Source organism: Bombyx mori, chromosome 9, assembly GCF_030269925.1.
Source record: "Bombyx mori chromosome 9, ASM3026992v2".
In the NCBI taxonomy this organism is placed as follows: Eukaryota; Metazoa; Arthropoda; class Insecta; order Lepidoptera; family Bombycidae; genus Bombyx; species Bombyx mori.
Genome location: NC_085115.1, coordinates 1011388 through 1030077, shown reverse-complemented (window position 1 = coordinate 1030077; position 18690 = coordinate 1011388). Strand labels below are relative to the sequence as shown.

The following is an 18690-nucleotide window of genomic DNA, read 5'->3' as shown; positions in this document are numbered from 1 at the left end:
TGAAGATCGTGTATTTTGTCGGTTCGGTTTTCGCGATGGAAGCGCTTCGGCGTCGTCCGCTCTTGACGCGCGCGAAAACACTGATGTTTACAGCCCACTCGATCGAAATTGGCGCCGGCGAACCCCACCAAATCATCTTGAACTACTCCTCTCCCCCGCTTCAAGAAAGCTATAGATAAACATCGGTATTTCAATAGAACGTCAAGTGTCCGCTTATCTGGTTCAGCGCTGAGCCGTGTTTATATTTTGGTGGATAATTTGTTTTCACGGCGAGCCTGTTTGTTTTGAGGAGTGCTCATGGGTTTCCCGAATTTTGTCTTATGATCATAACTTCTTCATAATGCGTTTCTAAGAAAATTTAAAACCGTAAAGTTTCTAAGGAAAATCGAGCAGCTATTTATGAAAAGCGGGAACGTGATATTTTCACTTAGTTTTTTAAATTGTACCAAATTTTTGTGTATAGTGTTTTCGTGTAAGCCTGGGAGTCTTTTTTTAAATAAGACGTTATTAAAGCGTGTCTAACAGCTTCGATTATATCAATGCAAGGAACGAACAGGCTAGCTTTAGCGATGATTACAGAGAGAGAGAGTATTCTTTATTGTACACCAAAAAACAAATAAACAGTACGATACATTAAATACAAAAAATACAATTGGCGGTCTTATCGCTAAGAGCGATCTCTTCCAGACAACCATCAGGTGGACAAGAATCATTTGGAAACGAAATTATTATCGTTTTGATGATATTTAATTTTGTATGTAATAATATTTATTTTACAAGGTCGTCGGTCCATCTAGTAGGTGGCCGTCCCACACTGCGCTTGCCAGTACGTGGTCGCCACTCCAGGATCTTTCTGCCCCATCGACCGTCCTCTCTTCGTGTAAAAAGCGCTGGGTCTCGTTGGATGCAGGTGGCAATGGACCGGTCGCACTGGAAATCTATTGGAGAGGCCTATGTTCAGCAGTGGACGGCGATAGGCTGAAATGATGATGATGATGAATATTTATTTTTTACCTTTAAAACTATCTACGGGTCATCTGATTGTGTGTTTTCACCGGCGCTCAAAAGCTCAAAGCTTTAATGCTTTCTTGAAGACTAACAAGCGCGCTCACAGCCCTCCCGATGTTAAGTGCTTACCGGAATTTATAGTTTCCAGTATATAAATACCGTCGCCTATTTTGAGTCTTAGGTGTATAATCTTAATATGAGCAGATATTTTCATAATGTCTTCTCATTGGGTTACGAGTTCTAAAAAAAATGCTTTACTTTATTCTTTATTGTATACACCGTTTAGTACAATACAATAATTGCGAAAAGTTGTAAAATGGCGAGCTTAACTCAACAATTGAGCTATCTACCAGCTAACCGTTCTTAAAAAGGGGGAGCTCTACATAAGTGGGTATAAGAGTACAGTGGTAACAAACAAACAAACTTTATGTACAGAAGTAACAAAAAATAATAATGTATGCAGTTAAAAAACCCAATGACGTGTTGTTCGCTCGTCTGAGTGACAAGTTCATAGCGCGACTCGCACGGACAAGGTCATGTGCAATCGGTGACGTAAGCACTCGTACCGCGAATAATAAAATTATTGGTTTAATTTTAGTAGGAGGTCACAATGAAATAAAGCAGTTTGTATATAGAGTACAGTTTACATGCGCGGCTCAGTGTTAGCCCGTTACTCATGTGCGAATTCGCGCCACGGAGCGTATTGTTTTCTACTATCTGGTCGTCGCGTCCTCTTACGGGGCTTGTGACTCCCTGTCCTATTGAGGCAGGGGTGATGAGCTGCGGGATTGAGTCGGTTGAGTCTGAGTTCATGGTGGGTGGGATTCTTCTTCCTTCTTCTCTTCATTCTTCATTCTTGTCTCCTTTCTTCCTCTTCTTTCATTAACAATATTGATGGGGGAGAGGACTGTAACGGGTATGAAAAACCCCATCCCTAAAGGAGGTGGGGGGTGGGGACTAAGCCCCTAATGGAAATGAGGCAGCACCTCTGCAATACGGGGGACCCGCCAAGCGGGCAAGAGACGTGGGACTAGAGCAGGAGTTCCCAAACTTATTTTGTCTACAGCCCACTTTGAGAATAAATTATTTTTCAGCGCCCCCTTTTTTTCAACTACTTAAAATCCACTATAGTGAGAGCTCAGTCAATGTCTAAGAGTCCTTCTAGAATTAATTACAAATCGCCTCTGAAGCCTCTACACAACGCCCCCTTTTCTCCAGGGTCTCTTACCGCCCCCCTTTAAGCCTCCGAGTCCTCAACGGCCTCACAGCCGGCGAGGAGCTTTATCTCCGAACGATCGTCGGGTATACCAGTAACTCCCGTGGCAACGCCGTACCATAAGGTGGTCTGGCGTGCAGCGGGGCCATGTTGTAGAGATGCTCATGTTTTCAGTGTAGTTAATTGGTTATATTTTAACCTGCCAGCGACAATCAGATTGGATCTTATGATGACTATTCTACTTATCAAATGGACCAATGACTGCTTAGAAGTAGAAATAAGAAGGATGGCGGTATTCATAATATGCCATGTAAAAATGAATTAGGTATAATTCTGTAATTTTGCTCTTTTGTTTAATACACGATCTTGTTCATCGTGGAAGTCAATCGTGATGACCATTCCGTAGAGAAACTGCTTGATACGAGTACTAATACCGAGCATCTTATCCTACAAACCACGATAAAATCTCGCCATCTCCTTATCACAATGCTATAGCAAATACGTGCAAGCGAAATATGATAAATCGATATGACTTAAAGCTTTGTTACTACAGAAAAAAAGCTCCTCCTGGCTAAAAAGCCAACATTAACACACGCACGCACTTATATTATATAAGAACAAATCTAAACTATCTTACGCACAAGGTTGACTTTAATTCAGAGACTAATGTAAATAGCTGATAATGAAGTCAGGGCCACAAAATTTTACTTTTAATAAGGAAGCAAATTAAAGGCTTTCTCGCTCATTACGTAATGTTCGTGCATTCCTATATTTATTCCATTACGTTTATTATTAATACATGAAATACTACCCTGAATAGGATCACCTTATCTCTTCTTGTAGATGTCATAAAGAGTGACAGAAGAATTCTTCGATGAATGTGATTATTGCCCTAGTCAATCGAAATTTACAAATTCTAGGGCTTTTTTTTGCTTAGATGTATGGACGAGCTCACAGCCAACCTGATATTAAGCGGTTACTACTGGAGCCCATAGACATCTACAACGTAAATGCGCCACCCACCTTGAGATATAAGTTCTAAGGTCTCAGTATAGTTACAATGGCTGCCCCACCCTTCAAGCCGAAACGCATTACTGCTTCACGGCAGAAATAGGCAGGGTGGTGGTACCCACCCATGCGGACTCACAAGAGGCCCTCCCATCCTAACGAATTGTTGGTGCCTGCTCGAGTTGGATCACCTATGGCGTTTGCCGTCGAATAGTCATCCAGTTTTAAGGATATGCTGTCTTTCTACAATACTGTAGGGACTTCGACGATACTTCTCGAAGTAGTCTCCGACATTTAGATTGTCGTGTCTGTGAATTATGTTACTTATCATCGAATAGACCGTAAATCCGTTCGTCATTAAAAATAAATTAAAATTAAAATGATAACAAAAGATTTTTGTTTACATTCATTAACTTTATTTATAGTTAAATTACAGATATTATTCACGTCAGCATGAAAACTCCGACTCTGGTAGTGATAAGAATATTTTTCAGCAACCGAGCGCGTTCAGCTCTACTTTGAAATTTAGTGCACATAATAGTGGAGAAGTATCTCTTCTTAAACTTACAAATAATACGTTATTATTACTAACCAACTATAGGAATAGCTTAAACAAAAATAAATACGAATTAGCTAAAATAATGTAATAATAAGATTTGACTGAACAACTATTTCAATTATGATATTTGATTAAAATTTAAATAATACTACTACAATGCTCAAAATGAAAAGAATCAGAGATGGCGCGTTCACCAAAGATCCGCTCTTCAAAGCGCTGACTATTTCTTCCCGATGCTTCTTTGACCAGTCCGAGGCAGCCCGAGCGCCACTCAAAGCAGTTCTCGCACTTAATTTGCTTTGTTCAGTGCATTCCGTGCAAATTGAGAGCCAGGTTTCCATCTAAAAAACAAATACCGATCGTCAATAGAAGATTGCGACTTTTGCGACTGCGATTTTTTTTTACTACTCTACGTGAATACGATAATTCTTTTCAACGGTCAACGAACCCAAGTAGTTATTGCAGCCATCTCATCCCAAATTCACCTTTACTGCCCGGAAAGAGCTTTTATTTATTTATTGCTTAGGTGAGTGGATGAGCTCACAGTCCACTTGGTGTTAAATGGTTACTGGCATTTGAATAAGGCAATTAATTTTATCGCAAACTTTGATGAGGACTTCGTCTGACCCGAATAAGTGTTCGTCAAACACTTGGCTACGTACATATTCATTAGTGCCTCTTGTTTGTCGTCAACAAGGCTAATGACGGGTAACGACCCCAAAACGCTGAAGGACTGCCCCACAAATTAGCAAGTATTCGACCACAAAGCGAATTCTGCAGAAGACTTAAACTTACATCCGTAAAATCATCGTCTGTATGCAAAGCCGCTGCTACAGTGCTTAAAATTGTGTCCATTGATGTGTGACTGAAATTGAAGGTTAACACAATTTTTTAAATACCAAACACTATAAATTGATTGACTCCGTTTAAGATGTTCAGTTTTGACACCATGCAGATGTGGTAATTGGAGCATTTGCTGTAGATTGTTTGAAAGAAAAAGAAAATTTAGCCTTTCAAGGAACCCCAACCCCATTGCTCATTGTTCAGCTACTCTTACATGATCTTATCAAATTAAATATGTGGTTTTAAGATATTTGGTATTAGTTGTGTTTTTTATTTATTATTTATTTCTTAGTCAAAGCTCACGGCCCATCTGATAAGTGGTTACGGAACCCAACAGACATCAATGGCGTTAAAGCCGTCACCCACCGTGAGATACAGGTTCCAAGTCTCAGTTCTTTGGTGCAACAGTTTTTCCACCGTTCAAACCAGAACACACTACAGCTTACTGGCAGAATCAGTAGGTTGGTTTTACGTACCCTTGCGAGTTCACAAGATGCCTTACCACCAGTAATCACGCAAATTATATTTTTTAAGGATTTGATTTTTATTACACGATGTTATTCCTTCATAGTGTAAGTCACTCGTGAACGTGCGTTAAGGACATATTTCATTAGAAAAATTGGTACCGACAGTCGCGCTGCTCGATATGAATGCACTAAGAGGCTTATCCTTTACGCCACGACGACTTCTACAGTGTGGGTAAATCACTTGTGACACAGTTGACCCTAGCTTTTGATTTTTGAAGGTGCAACTTTTTTTTTCTATTAAAGCCTAAAAGCCTTAAAGTCCAGATTATTTCCAGATAGACTAATTAACTAAGACGGTTAACAATTGGTCGGTCTGATGCTGGTGTGCACGTCACTCCGCAGGTGCCGGCGGAAGATCAGCGCCGCAGTACCGATTGTTTAGTTACTGTTAGGCGTTGCTGAGCCGGTAACCCTTTCCAAACCTCGTTATCTTTCTTATTTTTGTTTTTATTTTTCGTACCTAATTTATGTTTAGAATAAATGTTTATTATTATTAACTAGCTTTTGCCCGCGACTTCGTCCGCGTGGAATAGTTAGCGTAAGCCTCAAAAGGGAAAAATACCCCGATTTTGAAACATTCTTGCTCCGCTTGGTCCTATTGGCCCTATAAGTTTTAGCGTAATGTTATAACCTATAGCCTTCCACAATAAATGAGCTATCTGATACTGAAAGAATTTTTCAAATCGGACCAGTAGTTCCTGAGATTAGCGCGTTTAAACAAACAAACTCTTCAGTTTTATAATATTAGTATAGATGTGTGTTAGTACTTGTTGAAAATTTGAGAACAACAAAACCGATAAACCTACATGGAACTCCACGCGCTGTAGTTCTGCTTCAAGCTGTCCATTACTATGTATATATGACTGTGGTTAGACAAGACGCCGGTCAGTGGAACAGTCAGATCTTGTGTCCTTATCGGACTGTTCTCTTCTTTAACCGAGAAAAGGAATCTAGAATAACAAGTACATGAATAGTCAATTATTTATAATTATTAATAAAACCCTACAAAACATATGATAATAAATTCGATGCTTTTCTGGCTAAATTTTGAGTATAATTTTTAATTGGGGAATTTCCATACGACCACTTTGTCAAAGAAAAAACAAGTTGGTAATAAAAAAAAAAATTAAAAAGCACCAACCTTAGTTTTTGTTAAAATTAAGGTTTTTATTTATTTATTTTTTACTGTTAAAGTAAATACAAGTACTTGAATTAAATTGATTTCTTTAGAGCATGTTGGCAAACTGATAACTTTGTGTACCCAGTTCGTTATTCAGGAAATTTGCAATTAGCTCCTCGATTTAAACCAAAGGACGGCTAAAAAACTCAAAAAATTCCAAATTCATTAGCTCACTTCTCAAGACTTCCTTCATCTGTGCTGCATCCTAACACCCCAGAGATGACTCTGGCTTCATTAGCCACATTGGTCGTTGACATTCGCTCCCACAGAAACTCATAATCGGATGCATCACCGAACCGAAGACCACTGCAGTAGGTGACTGGTCGTAAACTTGGCGAAACGCTATAACAAAATAAAAATATATATCGACGCTTGAAAGGCAAACGTGACTAACTGCTTTATACATAAATGATAGGCAATAACCATATTCTATGCGCAAAAAATATATATTTCTAGGTGTATTAAAATCATTTCAATCCTACAGCTAGATTCATTTGGGAGGATTAAGCGACGAAAGGAAAGATCTTCCACCGAGCGGGTGATATTGCTCGGTAGACCGACGGTCCGAACGTTGTATATGCGCTTTATCTTGAAAATGTCGTAAGCGAGATTCAGGCCATTTGCGAGATTTTGATTCAGGAGGTCAAATATCTTGTGTTCTGTAATGACTACCGCCACATTCGTTAAAATAGAATTTTTTCAGATATTTCAACTTTAAATTAGTCTACTGTAAAGTTCACGCATTGTCGCTTAGTCACGTTTGTCTTTCAAGCGTCGATATATATCCACTCAGTAATTAAGTCCTAAAATGCTTTTAAATACATCAACATCACTGTATTAGCTCTAAGGTAAAATAATCCTTCCAGATTCAACTTGCTTACCTACTTAGATATTCTTTGCTTACTTTCTTAGATTAGTATTTATAAGTTCTCATGGCATTTTAAAAACAGTGAAATGAAAGTACCTTAATTTGCTAAATCTGCGTATTGACAAATTTAAACAGCAACAGCTAAAAGCTGCGGGAAACAGAGACAAACACAAAACACTGAAAGATCTGATGAATTTGCACATCAGGTCACGCATCTGAACTAGTATTGTTACAGAAATAATCATACCTAACTCCAGTATCTTTGAACCGCTTAAATGCGGACACAGTATTTTCAATACATCCCTGATGACCAATTTTGCATGCAAATTCCAATAACTGCAGTCGGTTTGTTAGTGTCGAGAAATCATCTGTAGCCCTCACTTCGTACCCAATCGTTGTTATAGCATTATCAATAAACTTCAGCGCTAATCTCTGTAAGCATAGTATTTTATATTGTTACTAGTTGACCCGGCAGACTTCGTAGTGCCTCAATCGATAGATAAAAGACCTAAACTTTTGCATAAAATAAACTCAAAACAAACAAAAGGAATCCGTCCGACGGGGGACACATTAAAGGGAAAACAAAATAAATTGTTATTTTTATTTAATTCCGAGCATTTTCATATTTATCTATCTTTTAAACCTTCTCTGGACTTCCAAAAATAATTCAAGACCAAGATTGGCCAAATCTGTCCAGCTTTTCTCGAGTTTTAGTGAGACTAACGAACAGCAATTCATTTTTAATAATGACAAACTTTGTTCGCACTTTCATCATCATAGTCGGTTACTGTTGGCAGAGCAGCTAGTGGTCATGTGGAATCCTTGTTTATTAAAGCCGTAACAGCTGTCGATAGTCCGTGAACTGAGGCTTGGAGCACGCGCTCGTTAAGTGGGGTTTTGATAAGGATTTTCATCTGATCAGTCATAAGAAGCTAATAATAGTACTACACCGTCCTATCTTTTTTTATTGCTTAGATGGTTGGACAAGCTCACAGCCCATCTGGTGTTAAGTGGTTACTGGAGCCCATAGACATCTACAACTTAAATGCCCCCACCCATCTTGAGATATGAGTTCTAAGGTCTCAGTATAGTTATAACGGTGGCCTCACCATTCAAACTGAAACCCATTGCTGCTTCACGGCAGAAATAGGTGGTACCTACCCGAGCGGACTAACGCAAGGTCTTACCACTTGTTAGTATTAGCAAAAGCATAAAATACCAAATATAGTTCCGAAATACTAGCAAAAGAAAAACAAATGAATGATTAATGGTGACTATTGCATTCAAAGAGCTAAGCATTGCTTGAATGAAATGAATAATGAAAATAAAGATACAGTTTTGTAATTGCAAACAAAAATTAATAAGAATAATTTGAAGCAGTTAAAAAATAAATGTTGATGATCAGTTAAATCTCACCTCGATGTCTTCCAGAGCGGAATCACCGAGGTAACTGTTCCATAGTTTATTTAAACCTTTGATAGCTGCAAACCACACTGCATTTTCAGTTTCTTCTTTTAAGAATTCCAGGGTTTCGATTAGAAGACTAAAGCTGACCTCATCAGCGTAATATAGATCGAAGAGATCGTTGACTATCTGCAATTTTGACATAAAACTATAACACCCTGCGTCGGTCTACCCAAAACGACAGTCTTAATTGCGGATTTTTACTTTATGACTTAGGATATAGACCACATTATACCTTGAATTAAAAATATATAGAACTGAAATATCATTGTTAATTAAAAAATGAGATTCAAATTAATTAAATCACATCTTTTCAACTTATATCTCATCGCGTTAATTGTACAGATTAATTAATGCAAAAATATCTCATGCTTATCATAAGTACACTAAATTTTAGATTAGCTTTAGATTAAAATTTGTACCGAATGTTTTATGAAGTTTTCAGTATTATTACCACTTTATAGTTTTACTTATTTTAATTTGGAACATTAATAAATGTCATGGAAGATTTTATCAGAAGATGTCACTTACTTTGGCGCGATTAAGATGATGTATTTTTTCTCGACTGGATCCTTTCAGAGCCCCACCTATATGCTCCCAGGTGTGCTCATCGTAAGTTACTCTGTAGAAACCTGAAAATACCAGTACATATGAATGAATGTATTTTTTTTGCTAACTATGCTGATAGCCTTCAGAGCTATTTTAGCTTCACCCTAACATGTGTAGGTGAGCTCACGGGGCTCAAACCGGAGTGTTGCTGACACTGACCCTAGCAAGAGCAGTGCTTCGCAGAATCTACCACCGGATCGGAAACGCGACCCACTGAGAAGATCCGGCGAGAAACTCAATGGGCTGTTTCTATGGGTTAATTCGCTCGTCGATCCCTTCGTCGCAAGCGACAGGTTCGACGAGGACGGTGACCTAGAATGAATGAATATCGATAGATTAGTAGAGCCAAAATGTATTACATCTGAGATCTCCACTTTAAGTTTCCGGTGGCTAAATTCAATATGTGATGTGTATAGGTTAATAATAACATTAGGTAGACTGCAAAGTCCTTAGTCCGTCTACTATAGTAATTAGGGCGATAAGTTCTAAAGTTAGTTAATAATATTTAAGGTATTTTAGACAAATTACCTGTCTCCTGAATGTTGAATATTACCCAAGTATGTGTTTTGCTGATGTTTGTAATTTGGAACTCATGTGTCTTCCCCGTCATTACGAAAACTGGTTTGGTGTTCTCGAAATCAGGTGATTGTCCGGTCGTGTAAGTTATTGGGATGCTGTACGTTTCATTCGATGAGTGCGAAGAATTGATGTAGAATCTTTTCTAAAAAAAATCAATAGCGTCTTTACATATAAAAATACAGGATGCCGGTAAAAATTTTGTTAATACACCATTCAGTTGGAGTAACAGGTTGATGCATCTAGAATTTTCTGCACGGAATAGCATGCTGCTCGGTTGCTGATTCGGTACAAGTGCCAAATATAATATGGGCTTCCAAAGAACAGAGCCCAAACAAAAAATAATTATAACTTGCACTGTAACTGGACAGCAATAGTAAGCTACTGATGATGCTAATTTGATTTTATCAAGTTCTTCTAGAATTTTCTGCACGAATTAGCATGCTGCTCAGTTGCTGATACCAAACATAATATGGGCTAACGAGAACAACGAAGAACAACGCCCTAACAAAACAAAAATCATAATTTGCACTGTAACTGGACAGCAATGGTAAGCTGTTGATGGTTCTATTTTGATTTTATCAATTTCTTCCAACCGAATTCCTGTATTTTAAAACCTCTGGGTGCTTACTGGGAACTTGGATTGGATGTCCTGAATAATTTATTTGTTCGTTTGAGACTATACCGTCTTTTTATTTTGAACATCCGACCACCTGCCTCCGTAACTTGGTTCATTTCTAACCTGTCCATGTCCACCCCTATATCTATGAAACTATTTCAGATCTTCATAGACAATACCTTTCGTGAAGGCATTTTTCTTCAGATGACATATTTCATTCTACGTACCATTCTACCATATTTACCGATAAAAAGAGTTCATAAAGAATCTTTAGTAGTAAACAGAAGCATCGGTCATATCAATCGGACTTCATACCTTACTTGTCACTTTAGTTAGTTAGCTTTCGCTGTAAATGTATCAAGCTGCCTATTACACTTATTAGGAAATATTACCTGAGTTAGAGTTACAGTGTCATCGGTGTAGTTAACATGGACGTGAAGCAAAGGATGGCCTGCTTGAGTGATCCAGGTCTTCATTACATCGGTAATGCTGATTCCGGGGTAGGAAGCTAAGGAGTTGTTATTCTTAACGCCGTTCTCTAGAGCTGAATACAGCAACTCTGGATATCCCGAACCGAATCGGCTGTTGAGAGGTTTTTTATTACTATTAATCGACAGTCGCGGCCACGGGCTATCAGATATTAATTATTACCAAAGCAGATAGACATCAAAAAGTCAATGTCGGCATAGATTTGGTGAAAATCAGAATCGAATTGCCTTAACAAATGTCCCACCCCAAGAAATGGAACGCACAACTGCTCTGCATGACAAATAGGTGGGCTGGGGTATCTTCCTCTGCACGTAGATACAAATTATTTTAACAGAATGCGATATTTTCATCGTGGAGATGCTTTGTTTAAGAAGCAGTCGTTTCTAGATTTAATCTTACCACTTTATTCGTGTAACATAGGATCAATAATACAAGATTTTATTAATACTTTGGTTATTCGTATTCGTATGTCGTATCACTCTTGTCAGAGCGGTCGTGGTCGTCATCTAGCATCATTGCTGTGGGCAGATGCTATACGCCTCATTAGCAATCGCCACTCCCCCGGTTTGTGTTGAGCCTGGTACACTCATGCAAACAGCCGCCAACTGCCGACTTGATCTGGTCGATCCATCGCATGGGCGACCTTCCACGCGGTCTGGTGCCTTCTACTTTGCCTTTTCTTTCTACTTTTTTTTATTGCTTAGATGGTTGACGAGCTCACAGCCCACCTGTTGTTAGGTGGTTACTGGAGCCCATAGACATCTACAACGTAAATGCGCCACCCACCTTGAGATATAAGTTCTAAAGTCTCAGTATAGTTACAACGGCTGCCCTACCCTTCAGACCGAAACGCATTACTGCTTCACGGCAGAAATAGGCAGGGCGGTGGTACCTACCCGCGCGGACTCACAATAAGTCCTACCACGAGTAATTAATTACGCAAATTATAAATTTTGCGGGTTTGATTTTTATTACACGATGTTATTCCTTCACCGTGGAAGTCAATCGTGAACATTTGTTGAGTACGTATTTCATTAGAAAAATTGGTACCCGCCTGGGATTCGAACATCGGTGCATCGTTCAACACGAAAGCACCGGACGTCTTATCCTTTAGGCCACGACGACTTAACTTACTTTAGTTAACAGACCAAAAATCTTACTTTACGTCCAAATACTCGTGCAGTGCGTATTTGAAGGCGACGTCGCCAATGAAATGATGCATCATCCGGATCACGGAACCGCCCTTCTGGTAGGTGATCGTCCCGAAGTGACCGCTGATTTCGGCCGGTGAATTCACGTCGTTGTTCGTGATGGGCGCCGACGACGGAGAATTATCAGCGCCGTAGGCCGAATACACTGAGCCTATGACCAGTTGATTAGCTGAGCCCACTTCTGGTTCAATCTGGGAATACGAAAAAGCATCAGAGCACTCACAAATATGGTTTTTTTTTTATTGCCCTTGTAGGCAGACGAGCATACGGCACACCTGATGGTGAGTGGATAGCGTCGCCCATGGACTTCAGCAATGCCAGGGGCAGAGCCAAGCCGCTGCCTACCGCTTAATACTCTCCACAAGCCTCTTTTAAAGAAGAACATTTCATAGCGCTCGGGAAACACTGTGGAGGGGAGCTCATTCCATAGCCGATAGCTCGATATGTGCTTCAGATCTAAGAGAAATCTCCTAGAAGGCTTTAAATATGTACATAAGGTTTGTTGAATCGTAAATAAATAAAGTAAATGGTAATGGTAAAAAAAAATGGTAAAAAAAATATAGGAAATGGCGTCCGTTACCCACAGAACTTATCAATGCTAGAGGCAATCATCACATTTCCAGAATTAAATGTGCTTGCAGGATTTGAACTCCAACACCACTCGATACGAGTACGTTAGGGGTATTACCTATTGGACTTTCCAGGTTATTGTATCATATGAAAAAATATGAAAATTTAATTTCAAGACTAATTTTATGTATTTGATGTTTTACAACCTTTTGTTGTAATGTTAAGTAGTATCTTAGTATTTTATTTAAGATGCAAATATTATTATATAAATGTGTAATCTAGTATATACATACGACTAACATGAGAATATTATGTTTACAAGAATCTTTCAACCGATTTCATCACAAGACACGTCCTCAAAAATCTATATTATATGTATTGGGCAGAATTGACTAAAATATATATTTCGTATTTAAATTAATCAATACACGAAAAATTTTGAAACAATCTAAGAAGCCAAACTTCGCCATATAATTATAAATCCAAAATATTTTAGCATTGACTAGCTTACAGTCTACAAGATATAACTTTTAGGAACCCATAGACATCATGTATGTTGCCATCCACCTTGAAACATATGCCTCAAGTCTTAATTATATTTAAGGGCTATCTTGCCCTTCATGCCCGAATACACGACTACTTCACACCAAAAACAGCAGGACGCAACGCCGACGATCTTGCAAAACGACCTATGACCAGAAAAAATAACCTTCCTTAACTAGCTTTGCATAATAAAAAACATGCAGAAACGTTGTACTTACAAGCGCAGTGATGTAATCTTGGAAGTAATTGGCAAAGCCCTCATTCAGCCACGTATTGCTCCACCAGTGACACGTTACCAAATTACCAAACCACATATGTGTGGTTTCATGAGCTACGATTTGAGCAACTCTGTACTTGTAATACGGGGTGGATTCCTCTGGCACGTATAGGAGCAATGCTTCCCTACAAAGTAAGGTTAGCAGTTAGCGATCCAATATTAAGCTAAGATAAGATAAGCTCAGATGACTAGCGATAATTAATCAAAATCAGTTCTATATTTTGAATAGCGTCCTGATCATCAGCTAACTTAATACCAGCTGGGCCACTAACTTGTTCAACCAACTATGCCAAAACAAAATCTTATGTACCTTTTCCATTCAAAAGTTGCCTAAACGAAATATTTACGGATTTATTTCGGTAATTTGTTTGGGCAGATAGATGGAGAAAAAAATTACCTGTATTTGACCAAACCCCAGTTTTCCATTGCACCAGCCCTAAAATCTGGCAGAGCCACATGATCCAGCTTCAGATTACTGTCAACTGAGTAATAGTCGATACCATAAAAATCACTCAAAGCTTTCTCTACTCTGGTGCCGAAGTCAAACGTATAAGAGCTTTGGTTAACTGCCTCTGGTCTGGTGTAGACTGCAAACTCTCTTCCATTTGTAGAGTCAGCTAGGGCTGCGTCAAATTGAGATACCATAAAAGCCACTAAATAAGTAGGCATTATCGGAGTAGGGTAGAATACTTCCCTAACATAACCATTTGACCTGCAAAAAGGTGATATTTATAGTAGTTTAGAAAATACGTTATTTGTTACAGAATTGGTGAACTATTTTTCCATTTGGACGCATTATTTATTCGATGTGTAATAATTATATGATCGATTACTTGTTAGGGTTTTTTAGATTATGATTTTACTTGTGCCTCACAGTACTATTTACTGAACTTGGCCAGTCAATTGATTATCTCATTAACTTACAGGGTCACTGTAGTCTGCAGCTTAGTGTTAGCCAAGGAGGGTTTGTAGTTTTGCGGTCGGTCAACAATCAGGGTGAAAGTGGCTTTAAGACCAGGCTCATCAAAACATGGGAACGCCTTCCTCGCGTGTGTAGGCTCCATTTGTGTCGCGCCCAACCATCTGAAATGAAACTCATCCATCATTAAATATAGGTCAAATTAGGGATATTCGATTTTTTCAATAATTATTATCGTTATCATTAAGCGAAATCATGCATGCATCTCGGTAGTCTCAGGCCAGAAAGCGCAAATGCTGTGGTGGATATCGATTACAAAAAACATAAAATTGAAATTAATGAAACTCTTACTAAAGCCTGCTAATGTAATGGATTTGGTAGCTTCTTATTTATGCGGTGAAGCGATCACCCTCATTGGGCTGAAGCGTACAAAGCCATTGTTTTAATGCAACTAAGAATTTAACTTAATATCTAAAGATGGGAGGAGATCTATGCCGATACTGTATTTTAAATGGCTCTATTTGCGAGCTCCTGTTACCAGATGTAACGCTCATCCTGCCTTAGCCTATCTTTTTTATTTTTTTATTGCTTAGATGTGTGGACGAGCTCACAGCCCACCTGGTGTTAAGTGTTTACTGGGGCCCATAGACATCTACAACGTAAATGCGCCACACACCTTGACATATCAGTTCTGAGGTCTCAGTATAGTTACAACGGCTGCCCCACCCTTCAAACTGAAACGCATTACTGCTTCACGGCAGAAATAGGCAGGGTGGTGGTACCTACCCGTGCGGACTCACAAGAGGTCCTACCACCAGTAAAACATTTAAAGCTTACATTTTAAGCCAGGATGTTTTATATATTCGCTACGCATAAATACGATACGGTAGGAACGTGGCTACGCACATGCTCCACAACGTATCCTACTCCATATATACAAAACCCTTTGGCCTTGGGTCTTGTGAGAAAAAAGCAAATTTTAAAATACTCAAAATTAAGTTTTTTTTGTTTTAAGATTTTTTGTAACATTATAATTATTGTGTAATTATTCTATTACCACTTAAAAGCATAGGATTTTTGTATTAGATAAACTTGAGGGACTTCTAACGTATTGCATCACTACTCCACTGAAAGAACACTTTAAATTGTCGATCAAAATCGTCAAATACATCAGATAGATAACATGTATTTATGATATTGAGAAATAAAGAGATACGAACGCACATATATCTTTAAGAACACAGATAAAACAATTAAATTGGCTCTTGAGATGCACACTGAAATATTCAATTATCATAGTTTATCATGCATACATAGTTAAAGAAGAGTACTAAAACTCTAAGGCTAAGTCAAATAGATCGTTACGTAAGAAATACATAGATAGCACTTTAATAATTCGCACATATTATGGACATACTGATAATATACATAAGTGATATAGATATGTATTTATGTGTAAAAGTGACATATAATCTGTGAAACATGAGGTCAGAGTCCCAATTGCATTATATCAATTTATGGAAGAGCTCAACTTAAAAATAAATCGGTTGTAAAAACATTATTTCATTCTTATATCTCTCCAATTATCATAATCGTGAGGTTCATTTTGTGTGCGGCGACTCAAACGTGCAGAAATATTAACAGACAAACAAACAGCCCTAACGATTTAAACTACATAAAATGTAAATATATATTCAGTGACAATACTACACTTACTTTTTAACGCCGTTCTCAAAGTAATAATTCCTGTAAAATCCATTCAAGTCCTCACGTATAGGTCCCCTATACGAAATAGTCAGTGTATACTCTACGCCAACTTGTAATTCCGACGCCAAATTAATATAAACAAACGTATAGTTTGCATCAAAGATAAGCGGTTCCGTGTTAGCTAATGCTATATCTCCACTGGCACCACTTACAGTTACATTGTCAGCGACAAAATTCAGATCTTCCGAGTGTAGCTTAATTTGCTTTGTCACTGCTGTCGTGGTGAGCGTGATGCTGACTTCTCCATCAAACGTAAAGGCATTGCGGTCACCGGTGTCAAAGTATGGTGTAATGATAATTGTATACGCTTTTGGTACTATTGGAGTGTTCAGTCTGTAATTTGTGTCGGTACCAGACGTCCTCGCTAGAAGACATGCTATTGCTATTACAAATATTCGTTGCATATCTGTAAAAGGAAAAGAAAACAGGGCAGTTATCTTCCTTTAATCTCACTGATGAAGGTTTGCTGTTAATATCGTTAGTAAAGGATCATTCCAAGAGAAAAAGTAGGTACTTATTTCTCAAAAGGTACTCAACACAATCAATCAATTTATAATTTAGTGACTTTAAATTATTAATAATTTCAAAGTGTAAATGGTGATATATTTATCAGAAATATTTAAAGTACTTGTAACATATTTGGAACAGAGTCTTGATATAACCTTTTTTTTCTAATTTGATCTTTATCAGTGACTCAAAATTGGGAACTTTTAATCAAACATGTCTTTAAGACGATGTCCATTCACAGTACAGACCACTATTACTGTGATTAAGGTAGTTGCATTTATTTAATTTTAAATTCTCCATTTTTCAAATTAGCTCGAAGTAACGTGACAAGAAAATGCTTGTTGCTTCTAAATTATTACTCATTGCACATAATATCAATGTACCAACTAAAATCAAGGTGTATTGATTTTAATAATTATGGTTACTGTTAAAAATACTAATAGTACATACAACAATACCACCTTCTTATACATACTAACGAATTTTTCTAAAATATATCGTCTATTTAATCAGGTTACCGATAATCGATATTTAGGCATATTATTTGTATGTATTTGTATAAAAATATCTATTAAAATATATTTTTTTTACAATTTGTATAGTTTTGATTACAAATAAGTATAGTAACCTCAGTTGTTTTAGTCAAATATTTAATTCGAATTAATTAATTTATTGTGTTATCAAAATGATTGTACTCATTATGAACGGTGAGTTCTTATGAGAATTACATATTCCAGCATACTTTTCACATAAGTAACAGAAATAATTAATTATCCTAGAGTAAGTTTAGGTTTTACTTGAAGTATTAAAAAGATTTGTGATTAATAAAATGTACGTGAGATTTTTAATTCAAATTCGATAATGAATATTATTTTTTTGATAATTAATATAAATATAAATGATCAATTGATTGTATGTAATATAACAAACCTGTATATGATGACGGCGACTCGAGATGTACTGTGTAACTAGCGTCTGTAAAAGGATCTGAGTACTGCAACTGATAAGATTCATCTTAAGTGCCTACTTATCATTTGTCAGCGATAATATTATTCGATTCGCGACTAGATTATGTCGCTGTATTTACTTGTCGAACGAATATTTTGATACTCCTTGTTCGGAATTAGGTATTATAGTTTTCGTGTGATAACAATCACGCTGAGAGGTCTTCTAAGCGTCATTTCAGATACCTGTTTGAAGGAATAGCATCGTGTAATAAAATTCAAAAGCCGCCAAATTATAATTTGCGTAATTATTGGTGGTAGGAGCTCTTGTGAGACTACACGGGTAGGTACCAGTACAATGCCGATTTTTGCCGTGAAGCAGTAATGCGTTTCGGCTTGAAGGATGGGGCAGCCGTCGTAACTATACTGAGACCTTAGAACTTATATTTCAAGGTGGGTGGCCCATTTACATTGTAGATATCTATGGGCTCCAGTAACCACTTAACACCAGATGGGCTGTGAACTCTTCCACCCAACTACGCAAAAAAAGGTTTTGAAAAATTATTTGACTGCTATTATTGAAAACCTATTAATTGACTGTCGTTCTAACTTCGAGGGCTAATTCCGCCGCAACGTACGGAAACTCGTGCGTATGTGAAAATGGAGAATAGAGGTTTTGAAACAGATAATTTGGGGACCGATTTTTCTTTTGTATGCTCTTTCATTTATATACTGATGGGTGGACGGGCTCACGACCCATCTGAAGTTAAGTGGTTAGCGGAGCCTATAGACATCAACAACGTAAATGCGGTCATCCACCTTGAGATATAGGTTCTAAGGTCCCAGTATAGTTACGACGGCTATCCCACCTTTCCAACCGAAACGCATTACTGCTTTACGGCAGTAAATAGGCAGCGTGGTAGCTCCTACCCGCGTGGACTTACAAGAGGTCCTACCACCAGTAATTACGCAAATTATAATTTTGC

At 37.9% G+C, this 18690-nt stretch overlaps 1 protein-coding gene across 2 annotated transcripts; it reads right to left on the bottom strand.

Moving 5' to 3' along the window:
* Positions 1-3625: 3625 nt before the first annotated feature.
* LOC101736750 (membrane alanyl aminopeptidase-like) lies at positions 3626-17710 on the bottom strand. Of its 2 annotated transcripts, NM_001279394.1 has the most exons (15): positions 17691-17710; positions 16203-16659; positions 14492-14650; positions 13965-14279; positions 13509-13692; positions 12127-12368; positions 10870-11059; positions 9811-10003; positions 9205-9305; positions 8626-8802; positions 7457-7641; positions 6516-6683; positions 5968-6111; positions 4587-4656; positions 3632-4132 (listed from the first exon to the last, which is right to left on the bottom strand). In NM_001279394.1, exons 2-15 carry the CDS (start codon positions 16655-16657, stop codon positions 3923-3925), a joined length of 2793 nt encoding a protein of 930 aa, NP_001266323.1. In that variant the 5' UTR covers positions 16658-16659; positions 17691-17710; the 3' UTR covers positions 3632-3922. The 2 variants fall into 2 exon arrangements, with proteins under 2 accessions (XP_062525938.1, NP_001266323.1); XM_062669954.1 differs by lacking the exons at positions 16203-16659; positions 17691-17710 and adding an exon at positions 15544-15562 and having other exon boundaries at positions 3626-4132.
* Positions 17711-18690: the final 980 nt, after the last annotated feature.

What these genes read in the sequence shown, in the direction of transcription:
- LOC101736750 (NM_001279394.1), bottom strand. Translation starts at nt 16,657, where the DNA reads ATGCAACGAATATTTGTAATAGCAATAGCATGTCTTCTAGCGAGGACG. An exon ending in CACGAGTATTTGGACGTAAA is followed by an intron (nt 11,060 to 12,126) that starts GTAAGATTTTTG and finishes ACCTCTCAACAG; the next exon opens with CCGATTCGGTTCGGGATATC. An exon ending in ATTCAACATTCAGGAGACAG is followed by an intron (nt 9,306 to 9,810) that starts GTAATTTGTCTA and finishes TGGTATTTTCAG; the next exon opens with GTTTCTACAGAGTAACTTAC.